At 38.1% G+C, this 23,171-nt stretch overlaps 1 protein-coding gene across 1 annotated transcript in view; it reads right to left on the bottom strand.

Moving 5' to 3' along the window:
- Nucleotides 1–6,763: 6,763 nt before the first annotated feature.
- The window catches only part of zgc:171482 (zinc finger protein), a 146,698-nt gene continuing 130,290 nt past the window's right edge, over nucleotides 6,764–23,171 (bottom strand). The window contains exon 7 of the mRNA XM_056272456.1: nucleotides 6,764–6,961. Within this exon, the coding sequence (XP_056128431.1) occupies nucleotides 6,940–6,961 (22 nt within the window). The 3' untranslated portion in view covers nucleotides 6,764–6,939. The remainder of the gene's footprint in view (nucleotides 6,962–23,171) is intronic.

Genomic DNA, 23,171 nt, shown 5'->3' with positions numbered 1-23,171 from the left:
TTAGTGGTCTTTTTATGGTCTTAACCATGTAAATCACAAATTACTGGTCAGGAAATTAGCAAGTCAGTCAGTGTTGTTCCACTCAATGTTAATGGCTTCAAACAGTTAATAGTTGAAAAAAATGTCTGTTCGTTTGATTTAAATGTGAGAGCATATATTCACTATAGATGGTTTTTTTTTTCTGAAATAACAATGGCTTTTTAAGAAGTGCAGTAATTTGTGGTCAAACTGAAATTTGAATGACACCTTCCTCCACTACCAGAATCCTTTTGGAATTTTAATGGCTGAGCCTTTCCCAAACCCATGGGTCAAAGGCTGCGCTGGCATTTCTTCTTTATAGGTGAAATGGAGGTGATCCTGGAAGACTATGTCACAGCCCTGGTTGAGAAATAGAATTCTATTAATGGTGATGTCCAACCAGCAGGTGCTATTTAGTAGCCTGAAACCAGTCAAGGTCAGAGAGCTGAAACTTGGGTCCGGCTACAGTGATTACAGTGACAAGGACGTTTGAGCTGACTGATCTGCAACCGCATGGATACATGCTAGTAGCCTGAAGGCTCCCCCATGCCAAGGGAGACACCAAGAATAACTAGGAGAGCAGACATATTAGGCATAAAGGAGCTGGAGACGAAGCGTTATCTTGATGCAAGCTGATTAGTTCATCTGGACCAACACAACGGCACCATTGAGGACCAAAGAAAGACAAAAGAAAGAACAGTTAATAAAGACAATAACAGTGATAGTCAGCGTATGAGAACGAACCGACGAGAAAGTTCTGGACACACCGTGACTAGGCCTTGGACACACTTATACACTCACACGCAAACGGGAACTCAAGACACGCACATACTGTACATTTGAACATCTGACCTCTCTGACTTATCATATTTCTTAACATGCCACATATGGTAGGGGTTGATCTTTGAGTACTATGATTGGATGGCCTGGACATCGTGGACGATTTTGCTTGATCTTGTCTAAAAATATGACCCATTTTCCTTAATAAATCTAAGAATGTTATGGCACTACACTGTCAATTGATCTTGAAACTTGATCTTATTTGGCTTATTTTCAGTGCCTAATTCAGATGTTTAGCAACCTATACAGAGAACACAAAACATATATGAGTCAGTACACACAGCAATGATATAATTTAAAGATAATTAACTAATTTAAACTTCAAACAATGTTACTAGAATACTCTCAAATCACATAAAGTATAGGGGAGATCGGGGCACAACTATTTGTATTATAATGATGGTGTTTTGTATTTCTGTGCATGACACTGTGTGCACCTTCTATACCTCAGCTTATGGACAAGTAGTCTCAGCCTCAGACTTAACCCCCTCGGACCGTTGCTTGATTGTCTGATGCATAAGACACTCAAAATGGGAAACACTTCGAAACTTTCGAAATCGTCATCTGATTGGTTGAATTCTCGAGGATTTCAGGGAGACGTGTGTGTCACATTCTCTAACAGTCCGCCTGGAAACAAAGTCGTCGTGACACCGAACCCCCTTATGGAAGAAGAAAATCATAACTGTGACAATGAGTGCCTATCAGGATCAACAAAACGCTGGATTCTCGAAAAAGTTTACAGCACCATTGTTGCGCAATTATCTCAGTAAACTTGCAAGACGTTCTTGAATGATTACACACCGGTCTGTTATTGTGGGGACATCGACTTTACATTTTCACGCCCCTAAACATGACATTGAACGAAACAGACTGTGATTGGTTGCTCTAAATGTTGGTCAGATGTCCTATTGGGCGGTCCTTGGCAAATGAAAGGTTCTATGACCTGCCGTCAGTCTAAAGGTCTGGCTACAGAGACTAGTCGAAAAGCTACTTGTGATGAACTTTGATTCATCGTGTGGTTTTCCCTTTACCACCAGTGTTATTATGGTGGTTGTCAGTATATGTTAAAGGTACAAAACAGATTTTAGTAGCAGCATGGCCTTGTTACTTCAGCATTTTTCTTCACATTTTAATTAATTCTGTTCCACGAAAGAAAATAGTGACTGGGGTCAAGCATTAAAAATTACAAAAGATGACCATAAAAGTATCATCAAAGAAGTCCATATTGATCTTTATTCTAAGTCTCCGGATTCCATACAACAGTCTTGTGACGAACCGTTTCCAAATCTCATTTTGTGATTGTCACGGCATGGTGCGACTTTGACAACATGAAACAATGTTGGATTCTTAACCGATTATACATTTGAATATTTTGATGAACACATATAACATGAGGATGCATAAATGATGACAGAATTTTCATTTTTGTGTGAGTTAATTCTATGTGCTCTCATATTTTTGTTACGAGTAATTTAACTTTTTAGATCTCCAAATGCAATGTTAGTCACAGTATAATTTAGCACGTTTTTGACAAATGTTAACTATTAATCTTAAAATATAGTTTTGAAAGCTCCAGTTCTGCAGGAAAAATTGACTGTGTGTACAACCTCAATACGATCTGAACTTACAACAAAGTGCAGCTGGGGGCTAACTGCATGCAGACACATTAACTTTAATAACCCTGAAAGCTTTTACAATCAATATGGCAACCGCTTACTGATACCCACTGGCTATTTAAAAAAATTAAATAATTTTCCTTTCCTCCAAAGCACCATCCTTCAGCAGCAATTCACAGCTGATGGGACACTAGCTTACAAAATAATATAATTGTGACAGTCTTGACTATTGACCAGTATCTATCTTTCTATCTATCTATCTATCTATCTATCTATCTATCTATCTATCTATCTATCTATCTATCTATCTATCTATCTATCTATCTATCTATCTATCTATCTATCTATCTATCTATCTATCTATCTATCTATCTATCTATCTATCTATCTATCTATCTATATATCTATCTATCTAATGATGATATTCCCATGAAAATAATACCCTGAAACTCGTTAATAGTTTGAAAGTGAAAATAGTAATTATCAAGTGTATTTACAAATGTGCACAGTACAGACTTCATTTTTCACCATTTCACAGGAAATTCACAACTCTTTCAATTTACATATATGCTTTCACACACTGTATTTAATATATGTTTTTATAACAAATATATCATTCTAGCCCACAGCATATATTGACCATAAAATATTTTGTAATCCATTTGTAGTTGAAATTGCATTCCATTTCATGGACAGCAAGACTGATATTTGCATTTACATGATCAGAAAAAGGCTAAAGACGGAGATGAGGTGAAACAAGAACTGATACAAACTGATACATCTTAACAGCCTGAGTTTGTTCTCGAAGATCCCACAACTCTGTACTTCACATCAAATGAATCTGTTATGTCCTTTGTCCTGATGCTTTCTCCTGAACTTTCTGGTATTATTCACAAAACAATGTCTACAACAGGGGTCCTGTAATCCTGAGTCCTTTTATACTGTAGCAAACAGCACTGCAAAATATAGTTCAGACATTTTTACTGGAAACCAAGACACAAATACTGGCATCGCATTCAAATAACAGCCATTCAATAGTCTAGCTCACAATAAATGAAATGTTATTCCACTATAACTTTCAAAAGAGACATCATTGGGGTTAGACACAAATACAGTGTCTTCAATTTAACAGATGATTTGTAAAAGCCCAAGGGTTTTCAGGATTTCAGTTAAATCACATATTGATCAGAAAGCAGCACACAAAAATCTTGTCAAGTAGATGTAACCCCTCCGGTTCTCGCACTGCTCTGAGCGGGATTTGAACCGGCTCTTCCGGCATGGAAGGTGGTCTGTGCTAACAAGGACCCTATGACCACAGTGTCTAGCGTCAGTCGCTAGCGCACCTCTTGAGGCCAGGGGAGTGAGGCTCGCTCACACAGCTCTTACTGGCCTCCATTTAATCCACAATAATCATCCTGGACTAGCAGTTCAGGGGTAAAACAATATTGTTGTGTATATTATTTACAAAAAGCTTTTTTTTTTTTTTTGCATTATTTAACCATTCCATTCAAAACATCTGGCTTGGTTGCTACCGTTATACTCTTATTTGCATAAATCTCACACTAATGTGGCCGAGGCCTCATTTATAAAATGTACATACTGTATGATCTGATGCTAAATCTCATGGATTTGATCCTTTGTTAAATGAGATGAACAAACTGGGATTCATAAAGGCAGAAACTGATGTGGAAATATTCACTGTCTGAATTATTAAATAAATGAGTGACAACCTTTACATTCACAGGAATATTCTGATATGAATTAGATTTTTGAAAAACGCTAATGATGTAATTGTCAGTGTCTTATTTTTAAAACCACTATAACAAAAGATTTTAAAAGCCCTGGAATAAGATAACATAACAGGAGGGTAATATGTCAAGTACACATTTTTGTGAGAATATGATTTTGAATCAGATTATGAGTTGCATGTAAACATGGCCAAGGAATGAATATAACATTGCAAGGATATTTGTGGACGTTCTGTAGGATACAAAATTAAGCAGGATGGATTTGGATTTTTTTTTTTTTTTTTTTGGAAATGCTTGCTTGTTAAACATTCATTAAATGCTTTTTTGCTCACGTTCAGTGTGATCAGCCACTTTCCCACCATTGGGTTAAACAGTTCTAACAACGGTAATGAGTGGTTCCAGTTACATGCTGCATGTCATAATTACCATAAATAAAGTTTTGTATGCTTTCAAAATGCTCTTGTGTTACTTTGATGTCATACACAGATCGATCTGCACAGCGGTGCTTCAAGTCGAACACACCTTGAATCTGCAGTGGTCATGTGGTACAGCAGCCAAGTCATAGCTCTCAGACAATTACGAGTTTACACATTGTAATTACAAGTTCTACATGCACGTGAAGGCTTTTTGCAGTTCAGAAACATTATGGTAATTACGACATGGCGTGAACGTCCACTTGAGCCTGGTACGGCACGGCAAGATTACAAATCGTTCTCGTCCCGGAATTATCAGCACGGTTGGCTCTGGGGTGCGTTTCCCGAAAGCATTGTTAGCCAACTATGGTCGCAAGTTCCGTCGTTATCAGTATAGTTCAACGAGTCGATGTTTCCCGAAACCATCGTTCCAACAAATATTCGCAAACAGCATTACAAAGTTGTGTGATTGGAACGACAGATCTTGAGCTTTTCTAGTTTACATGACATGTGGGCTTAATAAATCCGTATCTTGAGCAAAATAAGCAAGCTGACATTCAATACAACCTTTGTTTTTTATTTAGAATACATACAAATGTCATTTACGTCTTTGAGTTTGTCAAGAGATTTAAAGCACCTTTTTTGAAGACTGCGCATGTGCGAACGTGCTCGCTCTATGTAAGAACGAGCCTATGATTGAATCTGGAAATAAAACGAAATAACTGAGAAAAATTTGAAATATTCCTCAGATGCCATGTCCGTAATTTATATCAAAACATTAATTCGATCTCAAACAGTTTCATTAAAATAAGTTATTACTCCACCACATGCGTGACGTTATAAACCAATGTGGTTGAACGACCACTTTGTGACAATGTGGTTTCGGGAAACAGTCGTGACTAGCTAGTTGATTTCTTCAACGATGCATCGTACTATAGTAGTGAAGCATCGAGTTACGTCATTGTACGGGAAACGCACCCCTGGTAGAATGCGTGTAGTGACGCCGCAACTCAGGTTTGGTCACTTGTCTGTTAATTGGCTACCAGTTTTTTGTAGCTAGCCAAGCGCACTATTTGAGCAAAGTATAAACAAGTTTATAGTAAAATTAAAATAAATATCTGATCATCCTCCATAACGTGGACGCTACTTACATCTCATATCATCTGTAAACTCTGGCGTTAACAAGGCAACAGCTGACAAATTTGTATTACATTCCAAAAAGCTCCGTTATCAGCCCCACAGTGGAAAATGAAACCAAATCCTTACCGGCTGGGCCAGATCTGCACGGAATGGAAAGGTAAAGGAAAGAGAACCGTTTGCCCCGACAGTGGAAAAGCGGGTATTCCGTGCACATATTTATAAATGAGGCCCCAGGTCTGTTTTAGTTTTAGTTTAGTAGCTACCATATAGTCTAAGATAACGAGAAAAACACCACATTTTTATTTTTTATGCCACATCAGAAAAGCAAAGAAAAAAAAGGAGCATTCATACATAAAACAGCAGGCACTGAGCTCTGGTCTTACAGGCAGTCATTTTGGCATAGATTTAGATAAAGCTCAGAGCCTGCTTCAAACATTTACGTCCATGTGAATCATCCATGATTGAGTCAGAGTGAAAAATGCCAACTCATTTTTATTGATGGCATATTCCGTTTGACATCAGTGTTTAAGCAGCATCACAGCTCTGTAGGAATGTCGTGCCCTCTGCGACACTGACTGTGGTGCGAATAAACAGGACATGTGTTTAGTCTGTGGGAACAGTGCTGAAAATCGTGCTGAAACATTGTTTTTGACCATAGCTGAAAGAGATTTCACACAAAGGCAGCTGAATTGATTCCTCACTGGCAGCATTCACACACACAAGTGAGACAAAATCACTGGAATAGGGTTGATGATCTCTTTCTGTCACCGGCATGCCAAAGCAAACGACCAAAGCAGCGATGACTCGTTTGAAGAGCAGAGAAATGACAGGCCACTGCATACAAGAGTTTGAAAGGCAAAAATAAAAGTAGCATGACCGTTGCATGTCTCTTCAGGCTGGTGCGCTCATGTTAGATGATGAATATCTCTGGAGTTCATAGACATCCTTTTGGAAGGACCGATATTCCCAAAGTAGATCAATCTTTTAGCTTCTGATTGTGAATAAAAAAATAAAACACTTGACATTTGAGGAAACTCAGATATTGTAGATTAACAATTCCTGTGGCCAAACAAGACATCTTTTCTTATGAGTTCACAAATAGTTTGTGCAGTTCTGTAAATTCCTGAAACGGTCTTTGTGTTCTGTTTCGGCTGGATTATTTCTTCATTGCTGATGTTGTTTCAAACTGAAAAAGAAAAGAAAAAATTGTCAATATTCATATTTATATCATGGCCAGTTTACCAATAATAATATTAATAGATTTTTAGTTGAGATTTGAGTGAGGATATAGTAGGCTAGAAGTGTCAGGAAGAGTTAGAGGAAGAGAATTCCAGAGTTTCGGAGTCACAGCACTGAATGATCTACGACCCATTGTTGAAAGGTGAAAAAGAGGTACAGTAAGCAGTTTTAAGTCAGATGACCGGGGAGAGCTAGGAGTTGAATAATAGTGCAGAAGTTCAGTTAAATAATGGGGAGCAAGTCCATGAAGACATTTAAAAGTTAACAAGATAATTTTATACTGGATGCGGTACTGAAATATAAAAAAATACTGAAATATTCTGAAACTGGTAACCAATGTAGATTATAGAGCAAAGGGGTAATGTGATCAGATTTCTTGACTTGATTGATGACTCTGGCAGCAGAATTCTGAACATATTGTGGTCTAATGATTGTTTTAGCAGGCAGCCCAATAAGAAGTAAGTAACAGTAGTCAAGACGAGAGGTTATCAAAGCATGAAGAGATTCAGTATCTTTAGTGCTGAGAGCAGGTCGCAGTCGGGCATTATTGCGAAGGTGGTAGAATGCAGTCTTTGTAATATAACTTATATGAGATTTAAATGTAAGCCACCAATCAAATGTTACACCCAGATTTTTAACAGTATGGAAGAGGAAAAGCAGAGACAGAGACAGAGCGAGCTGATATACATATAAATTTGCAAGTCATCGGCATAACAGAGATAGCTGAGACCATGACTATGGATAATGTGACCAAGAGGTAACAAATAAATATAGAACAGAAGTGGTCTAAGAGCAGAGCCTTGAGGGACACCTTGAGAGTGAGAGAGCACAGAGAAGATTTGAAGTTATTGACAGTAATAAGATAACAAGATAAAGCACTACCCGTGATGCCGATAGCTGATAGAAGAGAGGTAAGTATGTGATAAGATACAGTGTCAAAAGCTGCTGTTAAATCAAGCATGATGAGAACAGTAAGACAACCAGAATCAGCAGATATTAGGAGGTCATTAGTCATTTTTACCAATGTTGTTTCAATGCTGTGGCCTGACCGAAAGCCAGGTTGATAGGGATCAAGAAGATTGTTAGTATAGAGATGAGCTTAACTGTGAAGCAACTCCTTTTTTTAATTAGCTTAGAAACGAAAGGAAGATTTGATATAGGTCTTAAATTATTCATAAAAGAAGAATCTAGCCCTGGTTTCTTTAAAATGGGAGTGACCGCAGCTGTTTTTAATGATAGCAGGACAGACCTGGAAGAAATAGAAAAGTTGATCAAATGAGCAATAAGAGATAAGATTATAGGCAGCTTTTAAGAAGTGAGGTAGGTGCTGGATCTAAGACCCCATTTACACCTGGTATTAAAATGAGATCTGTATCCAGATAAGTTATCCGGATAATAAGTGTTCTGATCTTACCTTTGCGTTTACACCTTGTATTTTTAATGTGTTCTCGTTATCCACATTGAGTTCGGATCTCTGTCCTCCAGAAAAAAAATGACAAAAAAAACGACGTTTGGCAGGTACGAATGCCATCACGTCGTACGGATTGCGTTTACACCTAGTAAAGATCCGAACACAATGCGAGCCAGATTACCTCCAGATGTGGTCAGGCAGATCCGATCACAATCCGATCACAACGTATTTACACCTTGCATTAACATGCGTTTTTTTTTTATCCGGATAACTTATCTGGATACAGATCTCATTTTAATACCAGGTGTAAATGGGGTCCAACTGACAAGTAGTTTGAGCAATTAAGCCACTAACAGAGGATGGGCTGGTGAGAGTAAAGCTAGAGAGGGTGTGCTTTATGAGCTGAGGAGGTAAGGACCAGTTAGAGGAAACTTCTGATGAGTTTGATGAAAAGGTTTCATAAATGTTATTTTTTTTAAAAGTGGTATACATTTAGGTATACATTTTACTTTTAAATTTAACGTAAACGTTCAACTGTTTTCAAAATGTTGTTCCATAAAATGACAGACAGTCCGTTTTATTTTGTTGTCCTTTATTGGAATTTTTACAGTAAATACGAATTAACGTCATGCTAACTTTTCACTTAAATGTACTTTTTGATGTTTGTTGTCTTTTTGTTTGTCAGTAGCTTATATAAACTACTTTTTTCAGAGCAGTATGCTAGATGAAGAGTATTTTTTAACAACTTTAAATTTTGTAGCTTGTAACTTCCAAAGCTTACCCAATACTGTCTATGATTATGGAGGATTTAACACAATTAAAGTACCAGGTTTTGTTCAATATACATTTGTAAAAGCTTTTATGTGACTTTCTGACTTTCATAAAGAGAAAGTCGATGCAAAAAGAGGTGGAAATATTGGGTCTAAGAGATTTCTTAATTTGCATCTTGGCAGTGAAAAATAAATAAATCCAATCCCCCATAAAATGCCTTCATTTGAAACTCGATGAAACCTGCCAAGCTTGAAGAAAGAGTGTGAGATTGTTTCAAGATGGATATTTATTGGCTTGCATGTAATGACACAGTGTAAATATTTACTCTCATATATCTAATCCATCACAGAACATAAACTGTTCCAATGAATATTTCCCTTTCTTTCTTCAAACATCAATTTGCACGCATGGAGGTGCCTCAGGAGAAATGTAGAGTCTAAGTCTATAAACCACCAGGGCTGTCAGTATTCAAATCCAAAGCCTCGGACCTTACCGCAAGCCTGTAACAGTGACACAGCTGAACACCTGGGGAAGCTTCAGTCTCTAGAGAGGTCATTCTCAGCTAGCCTCGTGAGACCATCCTGATCTCGCGAGCTTATCCATCTGGCGGAGTCAGGTTAATTCTCAGCACCCTTCTTGTGCAAACAGGACTGAAAATAAATCTGCTCATCTGCTAGTTTGCCTGTGGAATAACCTTCCAAAACATGGAGTCTGGCAAACCCTCCGGTCTTATAATCCTTATCTCAGTCGTACAAATAAGACTAACTGAAAATACAAGGGGGAAAATGAATTGCGCCGGCTGATAATGTTGTTTATTTGCATGCGTTGTTTTAGAAAATCCACTAAAGAGATTAGGCAAATCAGGTAATTGGGCAAACACGCCCACAAAATGCTGATAGCAATATTTCCTGTCAGAAATAATGTGTAAAAATGATATTTTTAGCTTGTCAGTACCCTCAGATGTGCAGCTTTGCACGTTCTCTTCCACTAAAATGTGCAAGGTCTTCTTATATTTTTATTGGAATAGAGGAAACAAAAAAGTAAAATGTGATTTTTGGACATTTTGACACACACACACACACACACACACACACACACACACACACACATATATATATATATATATATATATACTGTTCAAAAGTTGGTGTCAGTGATTTTTTCTTTTCTTTTTTTGAAAGAACGTAATACTTTCATTCAGCAAGGATGTGTTAAGTTGATAAAAAGTGATAGCCAAGATTTATATTGTTAGAAAAAAAATCTATTTTGAATAAATTCTGTTCTTTTTCTTTAAAGAATTCTAAAAAAAAAAAAAAAAACAGGTTCCAAAAAATATATATTTAGCAGCACAACTGTTTCCAACAATGATAAAGAATCAGCATATTAGAATAATTTCTGAAGGATCATGTGACACTGAAGACTGGAGTAATGGCTGATGAAAATTCAGGTTTGCATCACAGAAATAAATTATATTTTAAAGTAAATTCAAATAGAAAACCATTATTATAAATTGTAATATTATTTCACAATATTTCCTTTTTTTCCTGTATTTTTTGATCAAACAAATGCAGGATTGATGAGCACAAGAGACTTCTTTGAAAAACATAAAAAATACAAAGTTCTGGCATGGAACTCTAGGTGGCGCAGGCTAATAGGTCCTTAACTCGCCTGTTCATAATCACATCATTATCTACAGGGCGTAGCTGTTTGGTTCCTGCCATATCAGTAGCCAATGAGCTCACTGCTCAACCTACAAATAATTGGGTAACATTTGCCTTAGCAGTGCAGCGTGCTTTCAGAAACCCTCCACCTTCCCCAGCTCCACCTGTATAGATCTGCTATGGGTCATTCATGTACTCTATATTGTACAGCAGCAGCATGTCTTACTTGCTCACAGCAGTGTCGTGTATGTATTGGCAGTAGCAAGTCCCGTACTTACTCTGCTGCAGTAGCAGCAGCAGCAGCATAGCAAATCTATTCCGCCAAGACCAAACATACAACATTGTCATAACCAGAGGTGTAGTGGTAAAAAAAGAGGTGGGTAAACTATAAATTCTGGTGGACCACGACGTGGTCACCCGGTAAGGTGGGCCACTGCCTACCGGTGTATGTGTATCTCCTGATGACATTGCTATATAGGGAGGGCTCGACATTAAGCCTTTTCATACGCTTAATCTGTCATCCACTTGTCCGAGTAAAAAAGTTTCTCGTCCGGATTTTTTTTAATTATTTTTTTTTATTCTGAAACAATATTCTCATCAGTGTTCAATCACCTTTGATATTTAAATCGGCATATTGTAATATCTGCACCTTTAAAGGGCATCCCCTCCCCCAATCGTATTAAATGTATGCTTCATCTTTCATTTTAAATTCCTAAATTTGATCAATAATTCAATTATTTCGAATAATAAGACACTATAGGGCTGATCAAATTAAATCATTTACACTGAAAAATTCCAATTGCATAAAATAATGTTATGAAATTGATTTAAATTTACAAATAAGAAACGTTGGACAGAATGATCTACTTTTAAACATAACACAAACCGCCAGTAGGTGGTGGCAGGCGACCGTCTTAATGAGTGAGTCATTGATTCATTCATTCAAACGATTTGTTCAAACGGCTGATTCATTGGCCCAGTCCCAATTCTCACTTGAGCCCTAAGGCCTTCCTGGAAGTGGACACTTGTTGAAAGTGCACTTAGCGGAGTAAGTGCGCAAGGGCCCAAAGCTGTGAAGAGCAGAATTGGGACAGTTTTTCACACGTCACTTCTGTTGTGATCAGGAGAGCAAACACCATTCATTTGGGTAATGTGTGTGCTGCTTATAATAGCTGTAACATGACACAATCCTTTGAATGAAAAAAAATAATCTTTTTTTACTCTTAGCTACCAACCTTTCTGTTAATGTTATTAATATTAAAACAGTTTTTGGCTAAGATAAATTGTGATTGGGGTTTACCTGAGCTTATACTGCCTTACCGTATTCACAGCGATTCGAAATGCAATTTTAATTATGTTATTATGGAAATTGATCTATGAAATTCTTCCCATACCATACATGAAAAAATACATGACGTGTTGGTGATATATTATATATAGGCTAAGGCTATATTAAAAGTCTTACATAGGCTATATGAAATAAAATGACACAACCCTGTCTCTTTTTGTTAAATTTCAGTTTTATTGATCAATAATAGCCATTATTAAATTATAAGTAGCCTAAAAAGTATAAGAAGCTATATAAGTCAAGAAATAAAGCAAGTTAAAAGATTCAGTCAAACATAAGTCAACAGGCTAACGTTACAACATTACAGTTAAATAGCATAAATTTATAAAGTTATGAAACTTCACTTTGCCCTCAGCCAAAACGATTTGCCAGGGAACAAATCATAGATTACTGAGACCAAAGATCGCCCGTTAGATATACACAAGCCGATTTATAGCTCATGTTTAACCACTAGACACAGAGCCCGCGTGACACGTCAGAATGACTAGCCGAGGTAAGGCTGTTCCAGGCGGGGTACATGAGCGCTGTGCGCCCGCTGATCCCTGGAACTCCGAAAAAGTCCGATCAAAATTTTAAATAGGCGCTATCTTTATAAACAAACCACAGATTTGAGCTTTAAACAATTATATTCTCGACTCAAAAACTCTTAAAACTACATTTCGTGACACGATAACACTAATATTTTTAAATTTCGCGGCCTTGAAAAACACTTCACCATACCGGCTTCCTTTATCTTCGGAGTTTCCGCTCCCGAACAGCACCATAGCAACCATTCTCCCCCATTGGTTAGCTGTTCGAAACGTCACAACACTACAAGGATTCTGGGTAATATCCCACAGCAAAGTAAGGTCTGATGCGCACTTGCGAAAGGGGTGCATTAAGTGCCCTTATGATCACCCCTGGAGAACACTATTAGAGGATCGGGACACCCTACGGCCTTGCACCACTTAGCGAAAACGCGCATTGAGGGGCACAAGGGCGCAAGTGCGGGCCATTCAAGATTGAGACAGGCCCTGTCCCAAATGGCACACTTCATGTGCACTTTCGGTCTTGTGGACTTACAATGGCTGCCGCGTGCGCGTGTCCGTTAAGTCCGTGAGACCGCAGTGTGTCCCATTTGTCATTTTTAGATCTCAGAAGGGTGCTCGCGAACGCCCCCTCTGCGGTCGAATTGCACCCTTGATGCGCACTTTTGCCGAGCCCGTGCTGATGCGGACTCCACAGCAGACTTCTTCCCGACATTCAAAGCGGCGTTACGTCGCGAAAGTGCGGACTCAGAGGAAGACCGCGAGTGCTTAGGGTTCCATTTGGGACAGGGCCACAGATGTTTATGAATGGGTCATTGAATCTTTGACTCAATCGATTCGTTCAAAATGCTGAATCATTCAGTAATGAAAACAGGTCGAGTGTTCCTGTGAGATGCGCCGTGGTTCTGCTGTGATTTTTGTTTGGAACTATTTTCGCTGCTGAAACAGAACAAAAACAGCCAATATTGCATCTAAAATGTAAGTGACTTAATTTTAACTGTTTATTGAACTGTTGTAGGAAATCAATGTCACATTTTCAATCGTGATGGTGTTCAGGAAAAATAATTGAGGTTGCTTAACATATGTAAAAAATATAAAAACTCCACATTTAGATTTTTTATAGGCAGTATGTTGTTAACTGAGTGTGTGTGTGTGTGTGTGTGTGTGTGTGTATGTGTGCTGCGCCCATTTGTGTAGATTTCTCCTCGAGAGGCTGCGCGAGCGTCAACAGCGCAACCGTCAGTAAAAGTCAACAACACTGACAGTAATGCAGCGCAATATGAAAGAGTTCGTCTTAGGTTTAACAACCTATGAAACTAATAATGAACAATATGAAACTAAAACGACATAAGCTTAATTTATAGCTATTTAGAGGAGGATAAACGCAATTTAGAGGTGGATAAACGCACTTTGGAGGTGGGTAAACGCTATTTCCGAATATTGGGAGGTGCGTAAACGGCGTTTACGTGCGTTTAGCCTCCACTACATCCCTGGTCATAACCATTACCATGCCAATCACTCAGAGAGTTGTCATGACATAAATAGTAATGTTTTCAAACTTTTGACCAGTACTGTACAGTATATATATATTCACTTAAGGACACACACACACAGAAAAAAAACACCATTCACTTGAGGACACACAAATGTTAAATGTGATTGTTGACCACCATATATCGATTTTTGACCATTCCCTATATATACATTCACTTGTGTAAATCAGTAGAGCGCTGCTCTGGATTTATATTTATTGTAAAAAGTTCTAGAAATTAATTTGGTGATTAATTCAAGCTGGTGTTTCCACTATCATCTATCATTTGATCCTACTTTGGAATCATTATAAATTGATGCTGCTAATATCTATATAAAATGTACAAAAACGTACACACGTGTCCCTTTTAAGATTGTTTACCACCAGCTTCATCTGGTAATAGCACAATAATACAATCACAAAATGTGGTGCATTCTATAATGAGGCTTATTTGCATAGAAAGGAGGCATGTTTGGCTGTAAAGTAATGTAATAACTTAAATCTGCATGGTGCAATGCTATACCAGCACAAATTGTAGCGCTTGGATAAGCTGGATTGCAGGTGCCATGCAAATAAGATGCAGAGATTGGTTTTGAATACTGCACGTTAAAGTGGCACAACTGTTTAGTCAATTCGCCCACACAGTTATAAAGAGAATATCAAAGCTGCTGTGAGGGGAATAGAGTGACTCAGTTCATTGAGCAGACAACAGTGAATAAAATTTGCAGGATTCAGCCCCATACCTAACATGGTTTCTTTGATGGCTCATAAATGAAGACCTACCTTCAATCATTCTGACAGAAATACAGATTTCAATAGAGCAAGCAATAGAAAGAACAATTCATTCCCTGCACCTTACTCCTTCCGATTTTTATGTGCTTTTTTCCTGCTTTGGATCTTTGTTTATTTCCTCAAAAATATAAGAAATAATTGTCAAAAATCTGAGCCATGGGAGGCCACAATAAGGTGAAATCGGTGAAGGAAACTTTCAAGACAACAAGAGAAAGAAGACAACCATTAATGCGCAACTCTGAGATTTAGCTTAACTTATACTAACAATGGGTTAAAAACAATGTTTCTGAAAATACCAGCATATCACTAATGTTCACAACCATTCAAATTCAAATTCTTATGCTCACCAAGGCTGCATTTATCTGATCAAAAATATAGTTAAAACTGTGAAATATTATTACATTTTAAAATAGCTGTTTTCTCTTTTAACATGTTTTAAAATGCAATTTATTCTTGTAATGGCAAAGCTTCGTTTTAGCAGTCAATACTCCAGTCTTCAGTGTCAGTGTTGAAAACAATTGTGCTGCTTAATATTTTCAGCATATTTTTTCAGGATTATTTGATTTATTTCAAAAGAACATTATCTGTTTGACATATAATTTGTTTAACATTATAAATGTCTTTAGTTTCACTTTTGATCAATTTGATGCATCATTTCTGAAAAACAATTATTAATTTCTTTCTTATGAATGGTATTTTATGTTATATGTAAGCTTTTTAACTAGTCTTTTCAGCAGGTTTATCCACTCTCAATTAAACACAATTTACCATGCCTGCAAAATTCTACTACCTACAATGGTTCCAAAACTTGTTATACCCCCAGGAATTTAACATCCTTCTGCGTACCCCCTCTCTTCCACTTAGACTGAAGTCACAGCTTTTCCATTAAGGGACAATATTTGCCCCATAAATTGATTTCAGGTGCATTTTTTTTTTTACTTTTATTAAGGCAAAGTTTTTCTAACCCTGTTAAATGTCATGTTTTATGTAAAATTCTTAAAATTCCATTAATTTAATTCTTAATATAATCAGTTTCAACAAAAGTCATCTTGGCACTGCAGTGGCACAAGCTGCATCTATGTATTTACTCACAGTTTAATGGCATGAATGCAATACAATGGCATAAATATTGTTATGAGGTAATGTTTTAAATAAATAAAAAATCTATAGAAAAAATAAATGACGGTACAAATGAAGAGCAGAGACGGAGCGAGCTGATATGTGAATTTGCAAGTCACCGGCAGTGATAGCTGAGACCATGACTATGGATAATGTGACAGAGGTAACATAAATTTGAACAGAAGTGGCCCAAGAAAAGAGCCTTGAGGGACACCTTGAGAGAGAACACAGAGAAGATTTTAAGTTATGGACAGTAATAAAAATGTGTCTATCAGTGAGATATGACATAAACCAAGATAAAGCATTGCCTGTGATGCAGATAGCTGATAGCCGAGTGGTAAGTGTGATGAGATACAGTGTCAAAACCAAGCTGCATCTATGTATTTACACACAGTTTATTGCGGCATGAATGCAATACAATGGCATAAATAATGTTATGAGATAATGTTTTAAATAAAAAAAAATTCTATATGATTTTGTTCGCATACTCCCTCTGGCACCTCACGTACCCCAGTTTGGGAACCACTGCACATATTTGTACGGTGTAGGTGCATTCTGTTTAGTTAGTGACGGATACAGCCATCACCTTGGAAACTGTGCCAACCCTGACATCCTAGGTGAAGGGGAACTTCCATCACAAACAGCCATCGCCAAAATGAGTCAGAGGTATTTGTGTGTGAGGGCGCCAGAGGGGTCACGATCCCCCTGTATCTGCTCCAATCAGCTGGAGTGACAGCAGAAGAAAGAGGAACTGACATCAGCCTTCCCCTTCAGCATTGCTGTGAGGCCAGACACGCTCTGGACGCTCCAGGGTCCCTATTTACACGAGCTTTAAAAAACCCTGTCAGCTGTTGACTCATCTCTTGAGATCCTGGTGAAGTATTGGTGTGCCTTTGGTTCCTTTTCTCTGTCTTTGGCTGAGGTTCGACAGCTCGCTGGCCTGCACATTATCTTAAGGCCCTGACATACTGGCAACTTTTTGAGACTGTGCAGACAGGCAATTTAAGCATGTGTCAGGTGAACAGGGGCCATTTTTAGTTCAGCGATCAATATACCATTGAAACCTATTCATTATAATTTAAAAAGAGAATTGCGGTTTTATGTATTTTAACTGGTTTGCCCGTGTGTTAGTAATGGACTACGGTATATCAAACGCTATTATTACTCTAAATTACAATTAGTCATCAACACACACACGTTCCCATTCAATAATAACATACAACATCTAAATAATGACTGAAGTCAGGGATGGGCCACTCAAATCTATGCAACATTTTTGAGTCTTAGAATGACTTATCTACATTTGGATGTCCTTTTCATTGCACACAAAAAGTGACCAGTTTAACCTTGGTCAAGTACTCAGCTGTTTGATAGCATAGACAAAGGGAGAGAGATGTTCGAAATAGGGCTGGGACAACGCGTCGACGTCATCGATTAAGTCGACGCAAAAAATATGTCGACGCAAAATATGCGCGTCGATTCGTCAGACCCAAAACAAAGATGGCGGCGCCGGAGAGTAGTAGCAACACGTGTGGCTCCTCAGACTTTAAAAGTACAAGGTGCAAAGTGCACTCGTTCCTCTAAAGTAGAGATGCACCGATTGATTGGCTGGTGACCGGAATTGGCCGATTTTCATGTGATCGGCGACCGGCCGGTCAGTCTGACATATTCCGATTTTATGCCGGTCAAATGCACTCGGACGCCGCATGATTAACATCGCGCAACATTAGCATCACACGTGCACACGGAACGCACATGTAGGGAACCTCGTGAATTACGGCCGTTTCACACCGCAAGCATGAGCAGTGCGGGGGTTTTTTTCCGGCGTGCATGTTAATCAATGAGTGCATTCACACCGGGAGCAGGAGCAGCGCGTGAGCAGCAGTGAAGCGCGGGTTTTGGCGCAGAGTATTTTTTTTGCAGCACTGCTCTCAATTAAAGTTAAAGCACACTTTTGATGGACAAAATAAATATGATTTCACTCAAAAAGTGCCCAAATGCACAGAATTTGCATGTCTGGTGTGTTTTAACAAGAACTGGAGTAGGCTATGTCAGAAAAGAAAATGAAGACTCAAAAATATTTATAGAATTTTTTTTTATTGAATGCTAGACATCAAGTTGGTATTTTCATCTGAAAGAAGAATTACAAGATGCACTATTTTTTAGTAAGCTTGGCCTATGTGTTTTCAAGGCTTCAAAGTTTTATTGAATGCTACCTCTGACTAAGAATGCATTACTTTGCACTTGTATATTTTTTTATTTGGGAATTTTAAGAGCAATAAACATATATTGCAATGTTAAGGAATTCATGTTTTTTTCATTCAGATATATAAATCAACATGTATAAATTGGTATTAGTCAATTAATGGGGAGATAATCGATAACAGAATCGAATCGAAATCGAATCGGGCAGAAAAACGAATCGTTAGATTAATCGATGCATCGGAAAAATAATCGCTAGATTAATCGTTTAAAAAATAATCGTTTATCCCAGCCCTAGTTCGAAAGTAATCGGAGAGGAGTCGTTCTGCACCATTTACTATCTCAAATGATAGTCTATCCTTTGGGCTTCTCTACCAGTGCATATATGTAAGTGTTGCATGCTGGGCTGAGAGAAATACAAACCCTAAGGAGGACCCATGTGAGCTAGACCACTTTAGCTTATTTTCCTCTGTCCTCCCCTGAAGTGAAAGATCTAGGCGATGATGATGAGTGCAGAGTTGCACAACTGCCGTAAAGCAATATCATGGAAGGCAATATGACGGTACTTCTGTTAGATTCTTCCCTTGGGTTGACAGCACTTTGTTTGCTAGATATGCATTGAGCATTTTCTTTGCCTCAAAAAGTAGCCAGTTCAGCCTTGACCGGAGTGGCATAGACAAAGAAAGAGACACATAGTGTACCATATGTAGTCTAATGAGGATGCACTGAGCCTAGTTATTTATTTCACAACCTGGCAGGGTACAAATACGTTTTGATATGGAGTCTTGCTGCACCATTTAGCACCATTCTCAAAACAACCCCTGGGAGGTATGCTTCATGTTCTTCTTCCTCCCCAAAAATGAACAATCTAGATGATTACTGAAAGGCGATATCAGGGAATGCTCTGTTAGAACCCTCCTTAGTGAGCACTAACACGCACTCTCACATTTGAAGTACATTTACACACCTAACAAGGTGTGAAATCTGAACATGCTCAGCATCTTGAAGAATCTTTTTCGTAATCACACTGAAAAGAACCATTTCTAATATCCAGCATCCTATAAACTAACTCATGCATCATGAGTAAATGATGAAACTAAAGGAATTTGAGTTGAACTGTTAGCTAATGTGTCTCTCGAATCTATTATGAGGTTAGGAAGCACTCATCTCTCCATTACAAATATTCCAGTGTTTACAGCGATATTAAGAAGCATTATTCAGGGAAATAAGTACTAAGGGTTTACTAAGTGAGGTTTAAGAGGTACAATTTTGAGAGTTAAAGAGCTCAGCAGAGCTATTTTTAAAGATTTACCTATGCTTTAACTTTATAAATGCTAGTGAGTATGCAAGCTTAACAAATACAATATGCACTCTTGTGCTCATTAATCACGTTTCTAATATGATAAAAATATAAAGATACTGCACTAAAAGCAACTTGTCTTTAATGCAAAGCTAAGTTTTGCAAGACTTCTAAAATGCAGAGAGAGTGCTGAAATGGAATAGAAAAGAGCAATTTATTTGAAATACATTTTCTGTAACAGTAATTTAATGCATCCTTGCTGAATTATAGTATTAATTCCTGTAAAAAAAAAATACCTTACCAATCCCGAACTTTTGAAAAGTAGTGTATTATTTACCATTGCATGCTGATTTTAAATGCACAGTAAAAACAGATATTTCAGGTATGGGCCACTAAAAATGATGCTCCATTATGGAGTCTCAGAATGACTTCTCTTTATTTGGATGCTAAAAACTTAAAGGGGTCATATAATGCCATTTTTGTACAAGTTAATATGAATGTTTAGGGTCTAAATGAAAACTTTGTAATATACTTTTATTAAAAATTCTCATTAGTATTTTAAGAAAACACTAATTTTACCTGGTCAAAAACAGCTCTGTTTTCAGCACGCCGTTTCAGTGCATATGCCTTTAAATGATAATGAGCTTCGCTCACTCCACCTCTCTGTTCTGCGGGTGCTTGATACAACACACGTTGAGTGTTGCCTTGACAACAGTTGAAGGTATATTTTGGAGAGAGAATGGCAGCGGGAGTCTCTGAGGACACATCTGTGCAATCATATCAATTTGAACCGGAGTCGGACCCGAAACAAGATGACGGCCGCAAAGAAGTTCGCCATAAGGCTCGAACAGGACGTTTCTGAATGGTTGGTTAACGTAATGTCTCTTTGATCTATTTTTGTATGCACTGGTAGGGTAGAGTAGTGAGATACGAACGCTGTGTGTTTACTGATGTATCCGTTAGTTCATTGACAGATTGACGTTACAACTAATGGTCATGAAAAACTTTTTTTCGAGATTTGCAAAGATTAATATAAAGGTTAATACAACTTTACACTTACTTCTTCTAGAGGTGCAGAGGGAACATAAATAGTTGGTACCGATTCTTTTTTCAGGAGCAGCTTCTTAGCAAAACCAGTTCATACTGACCCTCGTTTATAAAGCAGTCTAGTGAGAAATGATTCGCACAAACATGAACGCATTGACGTTGATCGTGGGGAATATTCCCTTCGAAAACAAAACTCAGCCACTGCGTCTTCAGCGTTTCGGATTTAGGAAGATCAAAATGACTGTGTTCGTTATTACACCCAAGAACAGAACACCACAGTCGCTTAGACGCCATTCTGCTCCAGTGTATCAACAATGACGGACTATAATGACAGCTCGCTCAGTGCGGGTCTGTGTTGAAACGCTGCTGTCAATCAACAATCGTGGGAGGGGCGTCCGACCGTGTGACGTCACATGGTCGAACTGCTCAATTTGAAGCAGGGGAAAACATATAAGGAGATTAAAACAAAAACACTGGATGGATTTTTATCATTATATGATGGTTGTGTACAGGCACTGCCAACACATTTCAGTACAATCAACTTGTAAAAGTGCATACCATTATATGACCCCTTTAACTATGCTTTAACTTTATGAATGCTTATGTGAGCTTCAAAATGACAATTTGCAGTCACATTTCTAAGATGAAATATAGCACAGATATTACACTACTAAAACCAACTTGTCTTTAATGCAAAGCCAGGAGTTCTGCGAGACTTCTAAGATGCAGCGCGAAAGTTTGAGAGAGCTGAAACGCAATAGAGGAAGGCAGTCAGATTAAAGACCCACGCTAACCCCCAATGAAGGACGGAAAGAGAAATCTGTTTTTACAGCCAGTCTCTCTTTATGCCTGTGCAGGGAACTAATCCCAATGACTGTCAGCCGAATACTCGTCACCCCACCAAAGCTCCTTACACGACTCCACGCACATCCAGCAGTAGCCGCATCCGCATCAGCTGGCGCCCCGTTGTCCCCTGGAGACGGGATGGTTTAATCCCCAAAGCCAATCTTTCTCTCGACTGGCACCCGGCGTCATTAGGCAGCTCATTCCTGAGTTTTATAAGAGCAAGATGAGATGAAATTTATTCTTGACTGTCCATCATGAGCAATCTTCCCTGTCAATGAGTTTCCACTCCCCTGGAGTGAGCCAGGTGAACTCTGAGACCAGAAACAAATGCAGATGTGAGTGTATGACCAATCAAGCATGAAGTCATTCTACCTGCACTATTATTCGAAATAAATTCTACATTGGAATATGGCTTAGTGGGATTATCGAATCAAACCAGCAATGTGTTCTTAGATGTGAGCACCTCATGATCCGCGTCTCAGTGCGGCTCTCAAATGCTGCTCCACATGGATTCCATGAATTCCAGTTTAGGTCGCTTTAATGTGTATTTGGGAATGCAACATTCACCAACCATCTTCCCATTCTTGTAATGGGAATCAACAGAGAAGCTTTAACCCTTTCGCACACAAGTTTTAAATATTCTAGCTGAGACATCAAATTTTGCCAGATTCAAATTGGCTTTCGCACTAACATAGAGAAAGGTGAGGTGGATAAGTGGCTGTCATTCAAATTCGCAGTGTTTACAGGCATATGATGTGTTTACTTTATCTCACAGACACTCAAATTATCACAGAAGTACCATGACAAAAGTGTATATGTTTGTTTTCATTAGGTGGCTGAGCGGCTGTCATTTCCGTTCACTCAAACAGTGTTTACAGTGACAAGGCTGCATATTACTATAGATAAAAATATAAACAGACATGGCTTTCTGCATGACAGCTAGCATGGCGGTCCCCATCACGCGTTATAGATCATATAACATGATAGTTATAAAGGTGTTTAAATGACAATATGCATTCACTTACACATATTTGAGAATCTGAATACCAGATGTTTCATGATATAGTTAACAAGTTTGTGAATATTTTCAATAAAAATGGGAAAAGGAAATACAATCAATACATCTTTAAAACATCGCTATTGTGGCTGAGGTGTGTCACGTGACAAGCATGACGCGTCATCATGGAAATAATAAGGTGAAACGTTCTAAAATAACGCTCGCTGTGACTTGCACATCCTGAACTTGCCGAGTTAGACAACATATTTTGTTGATCCTGGAACAACATTCCTTTCCAAAAATGTAATCCTAACCATATTCTAAACCTAAACTTACCCATAAGTTAGGGGAAATTATGGTTAGGTGAATAACATGTCTAGAAGCACCTAACCCTGGTTGTAAGCCTAAACTGGACATAAACTGTAAATTGGAATGTTGTTCCAGTATAAACAAAGATGTTGATCCTGGAACATGTTGCACTTGGTAAAATCAGGTTCTGCCTGCAGGATACCGACAAAATAAATATTTGATGGTTTGTGGATTGAAGAAATGAAGACAGTCATAAATATTAGTATTGTAATTTGACATAAAATAAGATTATTATA

Source organism: Rhinichthys klamathensis, unplaced genomic scaffold, assembly GCF_029890125.1.
Source record: "Rhinichthys klamathensis goyatoka isolate OS25496 unplaced genomic scaffold, OSU_Roscu_1.1 h1tg000338l_1, whole genome shotgun sequence".
In the NCBI taxonomy this organism is placed as follows: domain Eukaryota; kingdom Metazoa; phylum Chordata; class Actinopteri; order Cypriniformes; family Leuciscidae; genus Rhinichthys; species Rhinichthys klamathensis.
This window is presented reverse-complemented; position numbering and strand designations above follow the sequence as displayed.